At 43.1% G+C, this 18,122-nt stretch overlaps 1 protein-coding gene across 1 annotated transcript in view; it reads right to left on the bottom strand.

Annotated features, from left to right (window-relative positions):
- Positions 1-2,345: 2,345 nt before the first annotated feature.
- Positions 2,346-18,122, bottom strand: part of CYFIP1 (cytoplasmic FMR1 interacting protein 1) — a 110,798-nt gene continuing 95,021 nt past the window's right edge. Inside the window, 8 exon segments of the mRNA XM_079128433.1 lie at positions 2,346-3,077; positions 5,016-5,163; positions 6,134-6,372; positions 7,127-7,221; positions 8,133-8,205; positions 9,856-9,986; positions 11,073-11,163; positions 13,254-13,397. Of these exon segments, the coding sequence (XP_078984559.1) occupies positions 2,913-3,077; positions 5,016-5,163; positions 6,134-6,372; positions 7,127-7,221; positions 8,133-8,205; positions 9,856-9,986; positions 11,073-11,163; positions 13,254-13,397 (1,086 nt within the window). The 3' untranslated portion in view covers positions 2,346-2,912.

Below are 18,122 nucleotides of genomic sequence, written 5' to 3'. Positions count from 1 at the left end.
GATGAAGGTCTGAAATGTACATTTGTCATTCCCACTCCCGTCAATCCCTAATCATATAAGGCTTTTTGATTGTAAACAAGAACAAAAGTATCCCAATACATTATCTTCTGATTTACCTTACCTATAAAAGTGGCTTCTGTTTGGATGAATTATTTTAATTTTGAAATACTAGTTTAAGGGAATTCTGAGTTACTAAATGAAGGAAACTCACAAAACCAAAAATGAGTAGGAATCATGCCAAGGCAGTATTTCTCAGGCTATGATTTGTCACCTCACATGCAGTTGCTGTGTGCATTTGATGGTATTCTGTTTAACCAGTGCATCGTGTGTCCACTGGGCTGGGCCTGCTTTGTACCCTGGCTGGGTTTATTCTTTGATTACTTTATGGGAACCTTTATGACCATTTTGTCAGCTCTTGTACTTTTCAGTATATTTTCATAATGAATTATTTTCATTTAGCCCTTTCAACAACTGGGAAATAAAACTACATGACAAGAGTGATTTAAATTTAGCTCATAGTAAAGGGACAAGCTGAAACAAAGTTCAAGTCCAGATGCTTAGAACAGTCTTAATATGGTCTTTTTATCAAGTATTTTACTTTATTTAAGGGTTTTTTTTTTTTTTTTTTTTTTTTTTACAATTACGTATTTTGGTCTTTTAGTAAGTGGTTATAGAGAATTTCAAACATATATAAATATATATAGGAAAGTACAAAGAACTCCACCCAGCTTCAGAACCTCTGTTCGCTCAGTCGTTGGCATTTTTTTAAAGAAAACATTCACATTTCCATTCCGCTGGGTGTTCTGCCAATCCCCATTCATGGTAGGAAGAGCAGAGGCTTCTGCTTGAAGTTACACTGACTAGTCAGTCCTGCAGAGCCTCACATGGAGGTGATGCTGTCATGTCATGTAGCTTCTGTTGACATCATCAGAGTAGGCTTAACAGTCTCCAATTTTTGTGAAATAAGTCCTTTTTCCAGCTTTCTTTTATCATTGGCACTCTAACAAAAGGAGTTAATAGATATTTACTTTCTGACTGCAACCCTCCAAGTATTGTGGTTCTGGGGGTTGAACTCAGCACTGGACAAGCACTCTTACCACTGACGTACACACCCAGCCCTGCTGATGTACTATATCTTTATCCTGCTTTCCATATAAAACCAATTTACTCCCTTAGGGATGATAGCATCCTCACTGAGAATGCATAGGTTAATTGATAACGGAAAATTCATTATCTAACATTTTATAGCATTGAAATCCTCTAGTAGATAAATAGTGGCTCCATTTGGCCTATAATTAAACCTTAAAGAACTTGGTAAATAATATAGTCATTTTTTAAAATGTATTTTTAGTCGCAGAGGGACATATCTTTTTTATGTGGTGCTGAGAATCAAACCCAGTGCCTCACACGTGCTAGGCAAGCATTCTGCCACTGAGCCACAACCCCAACCTTAGTAAAATAGTCATTAATGTAGCTTTCTTATTCTATCCTTCATAGGGTGAACACAGATACCATTCAATTTGTAACAGAATGCTGGCTCCAGGGTTACTAGTTCACATCACTGATCATTTTTAGGTAATTTCTAGAAGTTCTGTTAAAAGTCACGTAACTCAGATTAACAGTTTAGGAGAAGAGTTGATACACTATTTTCTGTACCATGCTTCATTTTGATGTTCCCTAGGTTTTGATGTTCCCTAGTTCTGTAATGCAATTTTTTTGAAACAGGGTCTCACTATGTTCCCTGGGCTGGCCTTGAACTCCCACACTCAAGTGTTCCAACCCGAGCCTCCTGAGTAGCTGGGACTACAGGCATGTGCCACTGTATCCAGTTCTCAACCATTTTTATCCACTATAATTCTAGTAGATCCAATTATGATCAAAATTTTTATTTGACAGGTCACATGGACCAACTCCAGCTACACGAGGCAGTTTACCAGTTGTTGGGAATGACAGCTGAAGGTGATTAGGGATAGGATTCAAGGTCCTTTCAGTCCTTTTATGGGTGCACACTGTCCCATATCAATCATTTCCCCAACTACTCACCTCCAGGTCATGGGAGCGCCTCACACAGAGGTGCTACATGTCCTTTCTTAATGTCCAGAATGGAACAGCCAACACAGCTGTTGTCTTATATCATTCTGGCTTGGCTTTCATGTCATCCTAGACAAAAACCTAAATATGAAGTAAATATGTGTGCTGATAAGAGTAGCATTTTGAAGGTGTCATGATCATGTTCCACCTCAAAATGCTCAAAGTGACCTTAGACTTCAATCTGAACCCAGTGTGAACTTGGATAATTAAAGAGACAGAACAAGGACAGGTTGTAGTAAATGAGTGAACACAAATGGGTTTCATTAGTTTTATTTCTCTAATCTTTAAGTTCATATCTCACAAATTAATCTGTCACAATTGAATTTAGCAGAATCAGAGGAATCAAATTCACTGTCGTCTGAAACACTGACATGGATGGGGACAATGACTTTAGAAAAGATTGTTCATAAAATACCATCAGAAAAAAATTCCTAAACAAAAGTGAAACAAAGTTTAATGGTAATTGGCATAGGATTTTAATACAGTTAGCTGGTATTATGTTTCATAAGGGGTAAATGAACTCAGTAGTATTTTGACACAGGTGGCTGCTGAAACATTTCAGAGGAAAACTGCAATTTTTTAAGCATATGATGGCAACAATTAGCAGCCAGTATTCTCAGGCTTCCTATTTACCAAAAACATATAATTTTAGTCTAGAAAAATAAGTCCATATTATAAAATTAAGATTTTAGATTGAAAAGCACCCCCTTGAACAGGTACAGAGATACTGAAAAATATTCCCTAAAAATCTCACTAAACAGTTTACAGAAAGAAGAACATGCCATTAGAGTAATAAATGCCATGGGCGCAGTCCTGATCCCTTAGCTGCTGGCCAGAGACTGGTGGATGGGCGGCTGGAAGCAGCGCACATGTTCCACGGGTGTGCTCTCCCCATCACCTGACTTCAAGTACTTGTCCAGGATAGTGATGATCTCATCATTGAGAATCTGGAACTTACGAATTCTCTCCACCATCTTCTTCAAAGGCTACAATAATTAAGATCAGGGCATTTTACTATTAACACTTGTACAGTTACTCTTCATGTTTCAAAATGTCAGGATTTTCATATTTTCTGCCAAACCATCTTTTAAATGCCACTATCAATGAATATATTTTGAATTCAAATGCATTCATCCATAGGTTTCATGCTGCTAAGTAGATTTGCAGAACTGGCAGGCATATCACTAAGATTAAGAACCTGTGTGCTGAGAGCTGGAATTAAAAGGTGAAGACAGCATGTTCAGGGGAAGGACCAGTAAACTAATACAAGTTTTAGACTTGCAGTGAGGTACTATTGTTGGCAGGATGTTTTGATAGACCCTCCTACTATAATATAATAGATCTGGACAAAGAATAAGAATGCACACACACAAAACTTAATTTTTTTTAAATGAGTTCATTGTTTTGTTTTGGTCTTTATTTATTTTTATGTGGTGCTGAGGCTCCAACCCAGTGCCTCACATGTGCTGGGCATATGCTCTACCACTGCACTTCAGCCCCAGTCCCAAAATACTTAATTTTAAAAGCACTGCTGGTTCTGCCTATAAGGAGGCAAAGCAGAGGCCAGGGCTGCTTCTGGGATAGATGCCAATGGCACTGGGGTGAGGAAACAAACTTGGCTGTAAGCAAGCTGTATTATACCTGAGACCCTACCACTAAGATAGAACCCTTTAATTACGCTAAAGTGGTCCAAGGTTGGCAACAACCACTGGCAGTGAGCAGAAACAAATGCAAATCTTGGGAGGAAAATCATCTAAATTAAGTTCAGTCAGACAAAGAGCCTACCAATAAGCAGGCACATAAGGAAACAATGTTATATACACCAACCTCCAAGGCTTTCAGATTAGACAAAACTGAAATGAATTAGTTACCTGAAAGATGTGTCTTAAGAAAGTACTCTGGATACAACATAGCCAAGAAAATGGAGGTATGAGAACTAGAATGGCCCTTCAAGGATGTCCACACCCAATCCCTGGCACCTGTGAATATGTTAGCTTACAAAAAGGTCTTTGCAAATGCTGCTAAGGTGATGGACTTCACAACAGCAAGTATACTCTGTTGCCCAAATGGACAGTCGTAAGAGTAGAGAATGTTTTATAGCTGTAGGGAGGACGGGCATACAGGGAACACTGGAAGATGATTAGAAGCTGAGATGGCTCAGCCCACTGCTGTTGGAAGGTGCCAAATGGAAAACATGAGAGAATTGGGGATGACAGGCAGCAGGAAACAGGGACCTCAGTCCTATAAGTGAGAGGAACTGAATTCAGCCGACCATCTGAATGGACAGAGCTTTCAAGGGGAGCACAGCACCACTGACAAATTGATTCTGGCTTTGAGACTCTTAGGTAGGGGACCCAGCTGAGCCATGCTGACCTAGAGGACAGATAATCAGTGGTAGTTATGCTACTAGCCCTGTAGTCTGGTTATGAGAGGGAGCAAAATAAAATGAATGCAATGGGAAAATGTAATAAGATTTAATTCATCTAACTGAAGTTCCAAAAGAACAGAATAAAGTGAATGGAAGAAGGGCTAAAATATGTGAAAAGATATTGTTGGAGTATTTTGTAGACTACAAGAAGTCTGTAAAACACAAATACCAAAAGATCTAAAAGCATCCAAGAAAGCACAATTTGACTTGAAGGAAGGTAGAAGATTGGAATTGTATGCCAATCATCTAAACATGCAGATCCTATAATGTAAGATACAAAGTAGATCTAAGTATCTTGAAAAGAGAAAATGGAACAGTTAATTTTTCTTAATCTGTGAGACTGTTCTCCCTGCCACTTATACATTTAGATTCCCTCTTGGAATGCAAAGAAAGTTTTAGTTGGTAGAACATTGCATACTAAGATGAAAAAACCATTTTCCCCCAAACAACTTTAATAGAGACATAGACATACGGTGGAAGAGCCTTGTCCACATACCACGTTTTTGATAATCTCATCCTTGCCATCGTGTTTCTGCACTTTGAGTAGATGGTAGCAGAAATCCAGCACAGCAAAGCGCCGCTGCTGCCCAAGGAGCACGATGATCATGCAGCCGGCCCAGTGGAGCCCATCACCAAAACACTGCCTGCAGTCAAGAGCAGTGAACAGAATGGGAGACGAATAAACGAGGAAGTCCTTCATGACTCTGTCTCCAGTTACTAGCCCAGCTATCTGCATTACTGTCTTTATCCAGATACCTTGTGCAGCAAGGAGAATGCTAAGCAACAGATGATTTTCTTGTTTTTGGCAAATATCTTTATTAGGTTCCTCTGGCACACTGTTTCCTAACCCCCCCTCCGCCTTTTTTTTTTTTGGTACCAGGCATGGAACTCAGAGGCAGTTTAACCACTGAACCACATCCCCAGATCTTTTCTGTATTTTACTTAGAGTGAGGGTCTCACTGAGTTGCTTAGGGCCTCACTAAGTTGATGAATCTGGCTTTGAACTCGCCATCCTCCTGCCTCAATCTCCAGAGCTTCTGGGATTACAGGCCTGTGCCACCTGTAACTATCTACATTCTGTAACTGTCTTTTCATTCTCATTATTTTTTTTTAATGAACAAAAATTCTTTGTTGGGGGGGTGGTACTGGGGATTGAACTCAGGGGCACTCAATCACTGAAGCCCAACCCCAGCCCTACTTTGTATCGTATTTAGAGACAGGGTCTCACTGAGGCTGCCTTTCATACTCCTGCCTCAGCTTCAGAGATGCTGAGATTATAGGTGTGCACCACAGCACCCACCTACCTTTTTTTTAAGCTCACAGACCTGAGAAGAATGACTTTATGGACCTCCCACCCAGATACATGGCACTCCCAATTTGCATTCAGTTGCTATGGGTTCAGAGATTCTATGGACACTAGTCCTGAGTCTTCTCTTTGGCGTCAAGTATGAAACCCTGCTTCAGAAGTTTGAAAGCAGCTATGTCTGGTTCCTTTCCAGAACTTATGAGCTGTGTTGGCCTCACACTGCTTCTGCTTCCACCTCCCCCACCAGCAATTCCATCTCCATTGGAATTTTGTCTTGTTCCAAAGCATGGCACTGAGCATGCACTTACTCCACTGTAAATTCATGTGTCCCCACAGGAATGCAATAGACAAACTGCATGGCACTCCACAGCCTGTGGAACTCCACGCACTCATCCACATGCATGACCCCATTGCTGGGCAGAGGCCCGCGCCAGATGGGGTCATCTAGAAAGGTCCGAATCCGTGTCAGGATAACTTCAAACATAGACAGGCCGCAGCAGAGACGCTCCTTGGTCAGCAGGTCGCCCTCTCTTGCGATTGCAATTTGCTGCAGAAAGTACAAGTGGTGGGACATTACAGGCCACAGCATGAGGCTGGAGTGCTAAAACAAAACTACTCCTGTTCTGTTGATGACTTAACAGAAAACACTTAGCTGGCAGAAGAGGATTTCTGGAGGCAAGGATTAACAAAAATATGTGTATGTCAGCAATTACCTGTATGTCTTACAAGATCCTTTAACAAGATTCACAGTCAAGGGAAATAGAGTACAGCTGTTCCTAACTTGGAGTGACTTTGCCTCCAGGACATATTTGGCAATGTCTGGAGATATTTATGGTTTCACAGTGTGAGGTGGGTCTACTGACACCTAATGGACAGAGACCAGAGATGCTGCTAAACATCTTAAAATTTACAGGACAGCCCTCAACACAGTCACCTGGTTCAAAATGGCAGCAGTGCCAAGTGGATATAGAGTAAGTTGACACAGGACTGCAAAAATCTTTGCTGATACCTTGTCTTAAGTTCCAGTTCCTTCTGTTTTAAGAAGAAATCCTATGACAAAGCTTTCTTTGTGAAAGGATGAATAATGGCAACAAGTGACATTTAATCTGAATTCCTCAGATGCCAAGTAATGTGCTAAGCCTTTTCCGTGTACTAGCTCATTTAAACGTCACATGTATCCCCTAAAGACATGAGGTCTGAGCAGCCAAGTGGCCATGTGACCTCACCATACCTTCTAGCCTTGCTACCTGGCCTGATGTGGATGCCCCATTTGCAATTCATGGAGTCACAGCACACTTTACCTGTGGGGTCCCCAACCTTTCAATCAGTGGGACAAGATGCAGTGGGGCATACTTGGATTCCAATCTTTTCATTTTGGCATCAAGTCTCTCCCCCTCTGCAGGAGGAAATGATTAGAAAAGAAAGAGTTAACATTATGGATATAGACACTCCTTGAAAAAAAGTGTTACACAGAACTAGCTCATTTGATATTTCGATTCAAACTGACAGATTTGCTTATATAACATAAATGTGGGGGTCTGCTTTGAACTTGGACTAGTAAAACTCCTTCATGCAATTAACTGAAAAGCCAAAACAATAAAACCGACAGTTGATTTTGTTCAACATTCATTTTTAAAAAGGAGTCAAACATTCTGTTAGGTCGGAATTTGGGCGATTATATGAAGGAGAGCGGAGCAACTGAGGCAAAGGGCAGCACACCACACAGCAACCAAACAGGCAAGAAAACTCCACTGACCCTTACTTCCACCTATCACTCTGCAGGACCCCTGCCCATGCCGGCCTATAAAGACCCTGGGCAGCTGGAGCCACATGTGATTTTCTCCGGCTCCCTACCCTGACCTGTACCCTGGGGGACTGGGAATTTCGCCCGAGAGCCAAATTCCAATAAAGCTTGCATTGGTCACTTTCTGTCCGATTTTATTTGGCCACTAGCCGAGCCCCCGAGCATACACATTCCATATGTGAGCTAAAGCAGAAAAGAGTACCATGAGCTCTTTACCTGTCTTCCTGAGACAGCTGTCAACTCATAGCCCCTCTTCTTTTCTATGTGTCCCAATTCCCCTGCTCCTATGCTATTTTGAAACAACTCCAAAACACCATATCATTTCAGCCATAAATACTTTAGTTATTTAATATTAATTTAAGCAGGTTACAGACCCTCCCTGGTTGTGACTGAACAGACACCAAAATCACATCCAACTTGGATCGTCAGGTCTTGGCCACTCAAGTGAGCACCACTCAGCAGAGGGCAGCCTGATCTCTGGGTTGGGGGACACAAAGGCTTACCTTTCACATGGACACGTGGCAAGATGTTCTGGAAAGGAGCTGCGTGCAACAGGTCACACACTTCTTCTAAAGACTGAAGCAGAGAAGGGGAAGGCCACTTTAGAAAATGTCTCTCAAACAAAAACATATCTGATGCTGAAAACAAGGTGCATCCTTGCTATTCAGTATAAAATTAAGTCACCTGTCAACAGAACTATTTGGGATAATGGTAATTTACCACTATGGGCAGGGTGGCACGTGGAGGACTGCTTACTCAGGGTCCCACTGAGCCCACAAGTAGCAAGGACAATGAGGGCCGTCCCGCTTTACCACCTGTGAAAAGGATCTTCCTAGGAGTGCAGGAAAAGGGGAGAAATGAAGAGACACAGGACTCTCGGACACTGTCAACCTCCAGATGTGTGCACAGATGCCCTGACACGTGAGCCCACAGCACATCCTCTTTATTTTCTGTTTGCTGGTGGAAGGCAGTTAGCCCAGTAGGTCAGCCCCTACAGGAGTGGCTGGGATGTGGCTCAATGGCAGAGCACTTTCCTAGCATGTGCAAGGCCTGGGTTTAATCTGCAGCACCACAGAAAATAAACTAAAAAAGAGACTGTATTCAAATAGAAAATCAAAAATCACCACTATCAGAGTGAAAAAATGAGCCACAAACAGGGAGAAGTATTTGCAATGAGTATAACATATAAAGGAAACCCAAAGAACTTCTATAAACAAACTGTAGAATAACAGGGAAAAGAACGAACCAGACATGGCATTTAAAAGAAAAAAAAAAAAGAGTCAATGAACAATCAGAGTCCCACCTCATTTGCAGAACAGAGCCAGTGAGATTCATCTGACACTCACGAGGCTTTTCAATTAAAATCAAAAGCTGTCAGCTGACATGACGCACAGGGGAGAGAAGAGCCGATGAAAGGATACCACAAGGAAGCAACCAGTCAAGAAAGCGAGGTCCCCACTGTGCCATTTCTTAGGTGGTATGGACTCCTATGTGTTATCTATTAAGCTGTCATCTTATGCTTATGATGTCCAATGTCAGCTAAGGGGCACCAGCAGCTAAATTTAAATTATAATTTGAAAAAACTTAAAAATCAGTTCCTCAGTCATGCTGAACCACACTTCACTTACTCAATAGCCTCAGATGGAACTTTTCAGAGAGCTCTCCTGGGCAACAGGGCTTTAGATCTTACAGGTATATCACGTTATTGTTTTTTATTTTTTTGTATTTTGTTTTGGTTTTTCAGTACCAGAGATTGAACCCAGGTACACTTTACACTGAGCTACATTCCCAGCCCTTTTAATTTTTACTTTGAGACAGGGCTTTGCTGAGCTGCTGAGGCTCACCTCAAACTTAGGATCTTCCTGCCTCAGCCTCTAGAGTGGCTGGGATCACATACGTGTATCCCCATGCCTGGTACACATATCATGTAAAACATCTTTATAATGTTCACATAGAAAAACATTCTTGAAACAGTGAACTACATTTTTGTTTTTCAGTCAACAAATTTAAAATAAATAGCCATGAAATACGAATGGTACTTTATAACATTGCTCCCCTACGTCCCCACTATAAACCTCCCAGTAAGGTTGGGAATATAGCTCAGTGTTTGCCTAGCATGTGCAAGGCCCCGGGTTTCATCCACAGCACCAAGAAAAAAATGCTTTCCTCTGTCACCCACAGAAAATGACCCTGGTACCTCAGGGGTGGGGTGGGCTGAGCACTCACCAGGCTCTGCTCGATGAGCAAGCAGAAGAGGACAGCATTCCCCACCTCCCGCAAGTTCTGGAAACACACTGTCTTCAGCTCTGCGTACTCTACAATGTCCTTCAGCTGGTGGTGGAAGAATTCCAGGATGCCTGTGTCGGCAGAAGCGAGGGTGGGGTTGGAAGGCTGGAGGGGCAGAGCCCTAGCATTGTGGGTCCACAGCAGGGAGCACTTGCCTGTGCTGACGCTGACACTGCCGCTGTGCCTGGTTATGGGAACCACCACAATATCCCACCCCATCATCTTCCCTTCAACAGAGGTTTGTTCACCACCTGGACATATTCTCCACAGACTGCCCCTTCTTTCTCGGTCAACCCCATATCTTCGGAGAAGGCTATGATAACAGGAAGTGTACATCATTAAGAAAAAAGGAGAACACTGTCATCTCCAGCAGAGGCAGTCAAGGTATTCCATAAATTCAGAAGGTCTAATCTGATTAAGAGTATCGACCAAACCCTGCAGCTGACATCACACTCTGTGGGAAAGCTGCATATTTTCTCCCCAAGATCCGGAGCAAACACTCCCTAACTCGATCTGTATACTGAGTGCTAACCTAGTCAAACATGCTCACTCCAAAATGTACATGATGCAAAGGATCTAGAGAAGCCAAACTAGCCTGCTGAGATTGCTGCTGGAGACTCAGCAGATTTTAATGAAATTTTTCAGATACGACCATCTGAAGGGAGGAGCAGTACCCTGCCCCATGGGGCTGCCTCTGAGGCTTGGGCCTACTTAAGCCCGAGAGGGCAGTAAGACCTGTTTTCCTTGGTGATTTTTTTTGAGGGTGCAGGGGTCTGAGGGAACATAGTGTTCAGAATCCCTCTCAATGCCTCACTCTCACTGGCTGACCCTATGGGGCCTCTCAGCTTCCTCAGGGCAAATAGTGACACCAACACAACTCTCTGCACACTTGTCTGCTTCCCGGCTTTAAGAAGGTTTGTTTCTTCTACTCTAAACAATCAACTCTGGTTTGGGCATCCTCACCTCCTCCCACCTGGGGAAGGCAAACCTGGCCCTTCTCAACCACTTTTGCCCCTTCTCAACCATTTCAACTTGATTTTCTTTACTGTGGTTGAAGGGTTGACCTTTCCCTCTTCTTCACAGACACCCACCAATGAGCCACACACACTGCCAAGGGGTGCTGTGCCCCACCCAGCGCCCAAGGTGCCTGCACTCACCTGGAGAGCCATACTCATGCCGGGGCAGGCGGCAGATCTTGGGCATCACCTCCATCAGCGTCTTCACGTACTGTAGGATTGTGCCTTGCAGCTGAGAGAGAGACTGTGTCAGCCACTGGCCTCCACTCTCCTGGAAAGCTGTGGCTGTCACACATTCTGAAAATCCAGTCTGTTAGCAAAATGCACATTAAAGACCACAACTGCAGGATTATTGGCTGAGGAATGAAATCCCACCTGTGCAAAGAGCAACCTGCACTAGGGGTCTACATGGCTGACATTTGTGCTCTAAACAACTTCCCTTCCAAGATGAACGTGGTCCTGAGGTGTGACGGAGGAGGGCAGGAAATGTGTCTCCTCTGTAAATGCATCAAACACCGGGAGCACCTGCAGCTCCAGGGAATGACGGCTCTTGGAGGACAGGTTCTGGACCCTCTTATGGTTCTGACGCAGCTTCAAGGCTTTAACATATGGCTCGGTCATGAGTTCAGCCATGGTAAGACCTGTGACCCTAACACCTTTCGATTTACTGAGTGGTTGGGGACAGAATTCCCAGCTGGGGGTCCTAGTGAGGCCTGGGTGGGTCATAGGGTCATGGCTGTGCAAATTACCAGGCATTTCTACACTAATTTACTAATTTATGTATGTGGTACTGGCTCAATTGAATCCAGGGGTGCTCTACCAATGAGCTACATCCCCAGCCCACTTTACTTTTTGAGATACAGTTTCACTAAACTTCCTAGGCTGGCCTCAGCTTCCTGAGTCACTGGAATTACAGGTGTGCCCCACCATACCTGGCTCTAATTAATTTTTAATCCTGACCTAAATGGTTGTAGATTTATCAACCTCTTAGAATTCTGTCAGTCTTTGCTTGCATTAAGTTCATGACCATATCATATCTTTAATGGATTGCTGCTGCAATCAGGTGGCCACAAATTCAGTTTCAAGTTTGCTCTTGGTTAGTGGGCAAACCCTGGGCAAGACATGACAACTTACATTTGGCAATAAAAAAGAAACCTAAAGAAATGCACTCAGTCCCCAGAAAGATTATTAAAATAAGGAGGGCTGGGGCTACAGCTCAGTGGTAGAGCACCTGCCCAGCACACGTGAGGCCCTGGGTTTAATCCCCAGTAGTACAATAAGTAAATAAATAAATGAACGAATAAACAAACAATGACAGAAATAAATTATGTACAGAAAACTAAATCCACTACAGCCTACAAATATTTTCCCTGACCATTCCCTTTTCAAAGCCTAGATGACTATAAAGCTTCTATTTCATCTGTGGCATGTGCACAACCTCTGACCTTATATCACATTACATACATGTGGGGCTGGATTCTATACTCATGCTATGTAACCCTTATCATACAGAAAAAGGGCCTACACCACCTGCCTCACAAAGTAACTCTACCAAGCTCCCTGTGATGTAACAGGAGCCTTCTCATACTGACACTTGTGACCCAAAGCCTGCCAGCTGAGCTGCCCTCTTGCTGCAGCCCCTGGCCACCATCAACACCTCAGTGGCTCCACAGAGAACATGTTCTATTCTATTCTCCCCAACACAAACGTTTCTTTGAAATTTGTGTTTCATGGAAGCTTATGCTTCACAAATGAACATGGATCTTCCTAGAACATTCCCAGATATTACCCTCCTTCCCAGACAATCACCAACTGAAATGGAGGCAAGTGTCTACTGTGGCCGCCTGGCTTCTGTTCTGTCTTCCATCTCCAGAGCACTTTTTTCCCACAAGCCTTGGCACCAGTGGTAGTCCTTTACAAGTCGGGGAGGGAGGGATTACTTCTGTAGGCAATATATGGGTTATCAATATCTCCTTCTATGGATCGACTTTTCAAATAACCTGAATTTATTCTCTTCATTGTTTTTAAAGACAGATTCTCACTATGTTGCCCAGGGTGGTCCCAAACTCCAGGGCTCAAGCAATCAATTTGCCTCAGCCTCCAGAGTACCTGAGACTACAACCTTGTGCCACTGCACCCAATGGATCCATTTTCTTGAATTAGGAAAGATGAGGAAGAAATTAAAGTATCGAAGTGTTCAAAGTTAAATTGAATCATTTGTCTGTTAGAGACTCGCAGTCCAGATACAGAGAGAAGATTTCCCAGCTGGCTGTACCCCATAAATTCATGCCTGTGAAGGAAACTCCTCTGAGGGAAACTCACCAGGCTCTTGACAACCTTCAGCAGCTCTTCCATGACCACTGCAATGCCCTGGTAGCCCAGCAGCCGGCAGATGACTTGAAAGTGTGGAGGTCCCACAAAGTTCCGGTAGCTGCCATAAATGCTGGAGTAGGCAAGGTTCAAAGCCTGGGGAAGAGGGGACAGTTTTCAACATGGTCTCTAGGAACATGCAGATGAAAATCCACTATGTGAAGATGCATTCTCCACACACGACCCTGAGGTGAAGGGATTCAGTGACTTTTCTTGTAAAATACACTGTCCCTACTGGTATGGAGGTCTTCAACCTGTTAAGAAACGCAAACCTACTAAAATAGAGCCCAAGGACAGTGGAAGCCACGCTCCTAGGGAAGGCACAGGGTACCAGGAACTAGGGAGAGCAGTCCCCCTAGGTAGAAGGTGAGAAAGCAATGAGAGCATTCCATGGAGGGGACCTCTAAGCTCAGTGACAATGGCATGTACAGAGCAGGAAGGCCCCGGAGGCAACCATTCAGTGCTATAAATTTTCCTTTTAGCATTTCTTTAGCTGCATCACACAAATTTTGATGTTATGCTTATATTTGTTTCAATGTATTTTTAAATTTCCCATGAGACTTCCTCATTGAGTCATGGTTTATTTAGAAGTGTGTTAACTTCTAGGTGTTCAAAGATTTTTTTTTAAATTGTTTCTAGTTTGAGTTCACTGTGTCAAAGAACATACTGTATGATTTCAATTCTTTTAATTTTGTTAAAGTCTATTTATGGCTCAGGAATGATCTGTCTTGGTCAATATTTTGTGACCATATGAAAAAAGGGTCTTTTCTATCATTGTGGGGTAGAGTGTTCAGTGCATGTCAATGACATCCTATTGGTTAATGGTGTCACTTAGTTCTTCTCTATCGTTGCCAATTTTGTTCAGTACTTCTATCAATTACTAAAAGTCTGGGTGGGTCTAAGTTGATCATAAAAGAGTGCACTGACCAAGCTGGACAACATCAAAGAATGGAGACCCTGTCACATGCCTATCCCATGCCAATCCTGACAACCCTATCAGACTTGAAAGGAACAGACCAAGAGTACAGATAACCCCTCTATCTGCTCCTCAGAGCTCCAGCACTCTGCTTTAAATGCTGGGATTCTGTATAAGAGTGGCACTTGAAAATAGCTTCACTGCTTGGGGTGGGATGGGGTGGGGCAAGGGAGACAGAAGAAAACAAAACCACTTGCAAATTGTTAGTAAAAACTAATGACCTCATGTTACAGTCACATCATTCATTTCCAGAGCTTCCCTGCCATGGGCCTATGGCTGTTAGAAGAGCCATCACTCAGTAAACACTTGGTTCTTAGTCTCCTGATCCCCACCCAGTGTCCAGTTTCCCTGTGGACTAGGCTAACCCCAAAAAGGACACATCCCAGAGTCAACAACCAGAGTAACAGCAAAAGTGACTTAACTACTCAGAGGGAAGAGGAGGCTCAACTTCAAGGGAGGGCAAAGTTACAAATGCCACAATTAAAATACTTAAAGACTCAGAGGAGGGAAGGCAATTTGAATGTCACAGCTCAGTACAAAGTCAGCTCCGGAGTCACTAGACTTGGTCTCTCCAGCTCTCTGTCTTCACCTTTGAATTGGGGACAGTCTTACTATCTTGCAAGAAAGAGAATGTGCTCAAAAGTTTTGGGCAGAGTAGACCTTCCATGGATGGTGAGGTCACCAAGAACCCAAATTACATTCTCATAAATGGGTCACTTGCTTAGGTCAATCTTATCTCCATGAGACGCTAGCCCTAGGTTCATTATTCATTAGAAGTAGATCCAATCTGGTTCTTGGATTCTGTATATCCCACAATCACATAGATACAAACACTACAAATCATGCTGCAACAGAATAAAATGCATTGCAAGCACAACGCCTGCTTGTTTTGAAAACATGATTCAACTCTGATAATACACTATTTTGGCATCTGTCCTTTTTTTAGGGGAGGTTTCTCAGAGAAGTGTCATCTAAAACGTATAAGATTGAGCAGTCAATATCAATGTCACTTGTATGAAAGTCCAAACAATTTTATCCCCTCCCCCAAAATATATATATAGTTTTTAGGTTGTAGGAATATAAATTTACTAGAATAAAAATTACACAATTCTCAAACTGAGACTGAACCACAGTGAGGTTAAAGTTTAGTCACAGCTGTTCACATTAAACACAATGATCACATTCAAGTCATCCAGTCTTTCTTTCCCCCAAGAAAGACACCAGTTTTGCAGACCCCTAAAGGGCCTGCACCCTTGTGGGGATATCACTGAGGCAATGGAGTGGGGGTCACCTGAGGTAGACTGCAGGGGTCCCCTGTGTCTTACTGGGAGTAGATCTAACGCTGCCTCCCTGAGCTCCTATAGGGAAATCCTGAAGAAAAAAAAGTCTCTTCTTAGCCTTCAGCACCAATGTGATGTACAGACTGACCGCCTGGGCAGCAAGAACAGACACACAGTGAGGTCTCAAAACCAGCCCCCAGGCCTTCCCAGGAATCCAGCATCAGAGCCATCTACCTGGCCTGATGTCACCTCTCCTCAGAGGCTCAACTCCCTTGCTTCCAGAGCCATCCTCTCTGGGCTCTGGGCTGGAGGGAGGAAGTTCCCTCCCCGTCTTTAATCTGAGTTTCCAGAAGGCAACAACCAAGACATTCAAACAAATACCAGCACACTTAGAGTACCTGAATTGTAATGTTTTTTTAAATTGCCATCATGGAGTTGCTGAAGAATTATCAAAAACAAACACAAAAACAAAAACAAAAACAAGAAGAAGATAATTTTTCAAGGCCACAAGTTTTATAGTATCCCCCAGACCACCCAGACTCCATTTTTAGAGAAGACTCTCACACTCTTTTCTCACATCCCTGTCTACAGAGATGTTGAAAAGAGGACCCCTCAGTTCTGCTTCAGGACACCTCATTTGTGATGAAAAGACCACGTCCCTTAAACATTTAAATTTTTTGATTAACACATACAAATATAATATAAAGCTGCTCCCCCGCCCTTTGCGATGCAGCCATTTCCCCACCTCCCAATCACTTGTCAATCTGTGAACATCCTAGTTAGTTATTGGTTCATCAGTCAGCTTGCAAGTATCCTTCTCCATTATTGGTCCCGTTAACCTGTGGAATTTGACAGCTTAAGGATAGCTCCCCACCATTTTCTCTCTTCTCCTCACATTCATGTTCTCTCTCTCCTTTCTCTCTCTCTCTTCTCCTCGCTTTCATGCTGTCTCCTCCATTTCACTCTCCTGTGCGTGTGCCCTTTCTCTTTTTCTCTCATTTTCTCTCTTACCCTGCAGGGAGACACTCTGTCTGTGTGCTTAATAAACTCCCTTATGTGAACTCCTGTGTCCAGAGTGGTTTCTGGGTTCTTACACAAATTAGACATATTATGAAGTATGGTTTGTTATTTGTTATTTCAATACATGTACACAATGTATAATGACCCAAAGACATGAAAATAACCCTTATATAAACATTATACATGTACAGATTTATCAAATGATCACACTGTGCCCCTTAAATATACACAATTAAAATAACTAAGGTCTTAAAGGTGTAGCTCCGTAGCAGAGAACTTGTGTTATCAAGGCTGAAGCCCAGGGTTCAATCCACAGCATGAGGCTCAGAACAGCCCCCAAGCCCTAACCAATGGGAACTGCAGGGTCCTCCAACCCTGCTCCCCATATCCCCAGTCTAGGATTTGGTACCCGGGTTTGAACTTCCTGCTGTGAACAGAAAGGAGGCACGTGGGATCCGCCTGCTGTGAGTGTAGACCTGATGCCAGACAGAGCAGTGTCCTCCATCCTTAAAGGGCACAAGGCAGTGTGGTGGGCCAGCCTACGCACACACAGCCTGCAAAGCCTAAGCACCAGCTGCTCACATCAACCCCAAGACACCCAGCTCTCAGCAATCAGCAGATGGGATAGATAACGTCTTATGATCACCCTGAGATTTCACCATGTACCTGTTTCTTTATGTCTGCAAATGAGAACATTTAAATATTGATGAATGTTGGCAGCCTGCCCCGGAACCATAGGGCCCAGGGACACTCCTGCCAGCAGCACTGGAAACATGTCACACGTCCCAGGAGGAGCTGGATACTTTAACCTTTCCCATCTGATGAGCAAAATAATCCTAACTGCTGTCATTATTTCTCTGCAACTGCTGGTGAGGCAAGAGATCTACTTTGGAGAGGGATGTCTGCTCATTTCATGTTTCATTTTTTCTCTACAGATTGTTTATCTTTTTCTTATTGAACCATACAAGTACTTAATAAAGACAGTCATACTATACCATGGGGAACTGGTTCCAGGACTCCCAGTGGATACCAAAATCTGCAGATGTTCGCATCCCTTATATAAAATAGTGAAGTATTTTTATGACTTAAACACATCCTCATATACTTGAGATCATCTCTACATTACTTTGAATACCTACTGCAACGTAAATGCTAAGAGTTGCCATACCGTATAGTTCAGGAAATAATGATAAAAATTCTGTATATGTTCAGTTTACACACAATTTCTTTTTCCCCTATTTTTCTTCCCCATGTACTAGGGTCTGAACTCAGGGGTGCTCTACCCACCGAGTTACATCCCCATTTTTATTTTTTGTTTTGTGACAGAGTCTTGCTATGTTGCCAAGGCTGGCCTCCAGCTCCTGAATGCCTGGGATTTCCCAATTTTGGGGACGGAGAGGGTAACCAGGGATTGAATTCAGAGGCCCTTAACCAATGAGCCACATCCCCAGTCCATTTTACTTTAGTTTTTAAAATTTTGAGACAGGGTCTTGCTAAGTTGCTGAGGCTGACTTTGAACTTCTGATTCTCCTGCCTCAGCCTCCT

The sequence above is a fragment of the Sciurus vulgaris genome (assembly GCF_902686455.1).
Source record: "Sciurus vulgaris genome assembly, chromosome: 2".
Lineage (NCBI taxonomy): Eukaryota > Metazoa > Chordata > Mammalia > Rodentia > Sciuridae > Sciurus > Sciurus vulgaris.
Note: the sequence above shows the minus strand (reverse complement) of the source record. Positions and strands in the feature narration are given on the sequence as shown.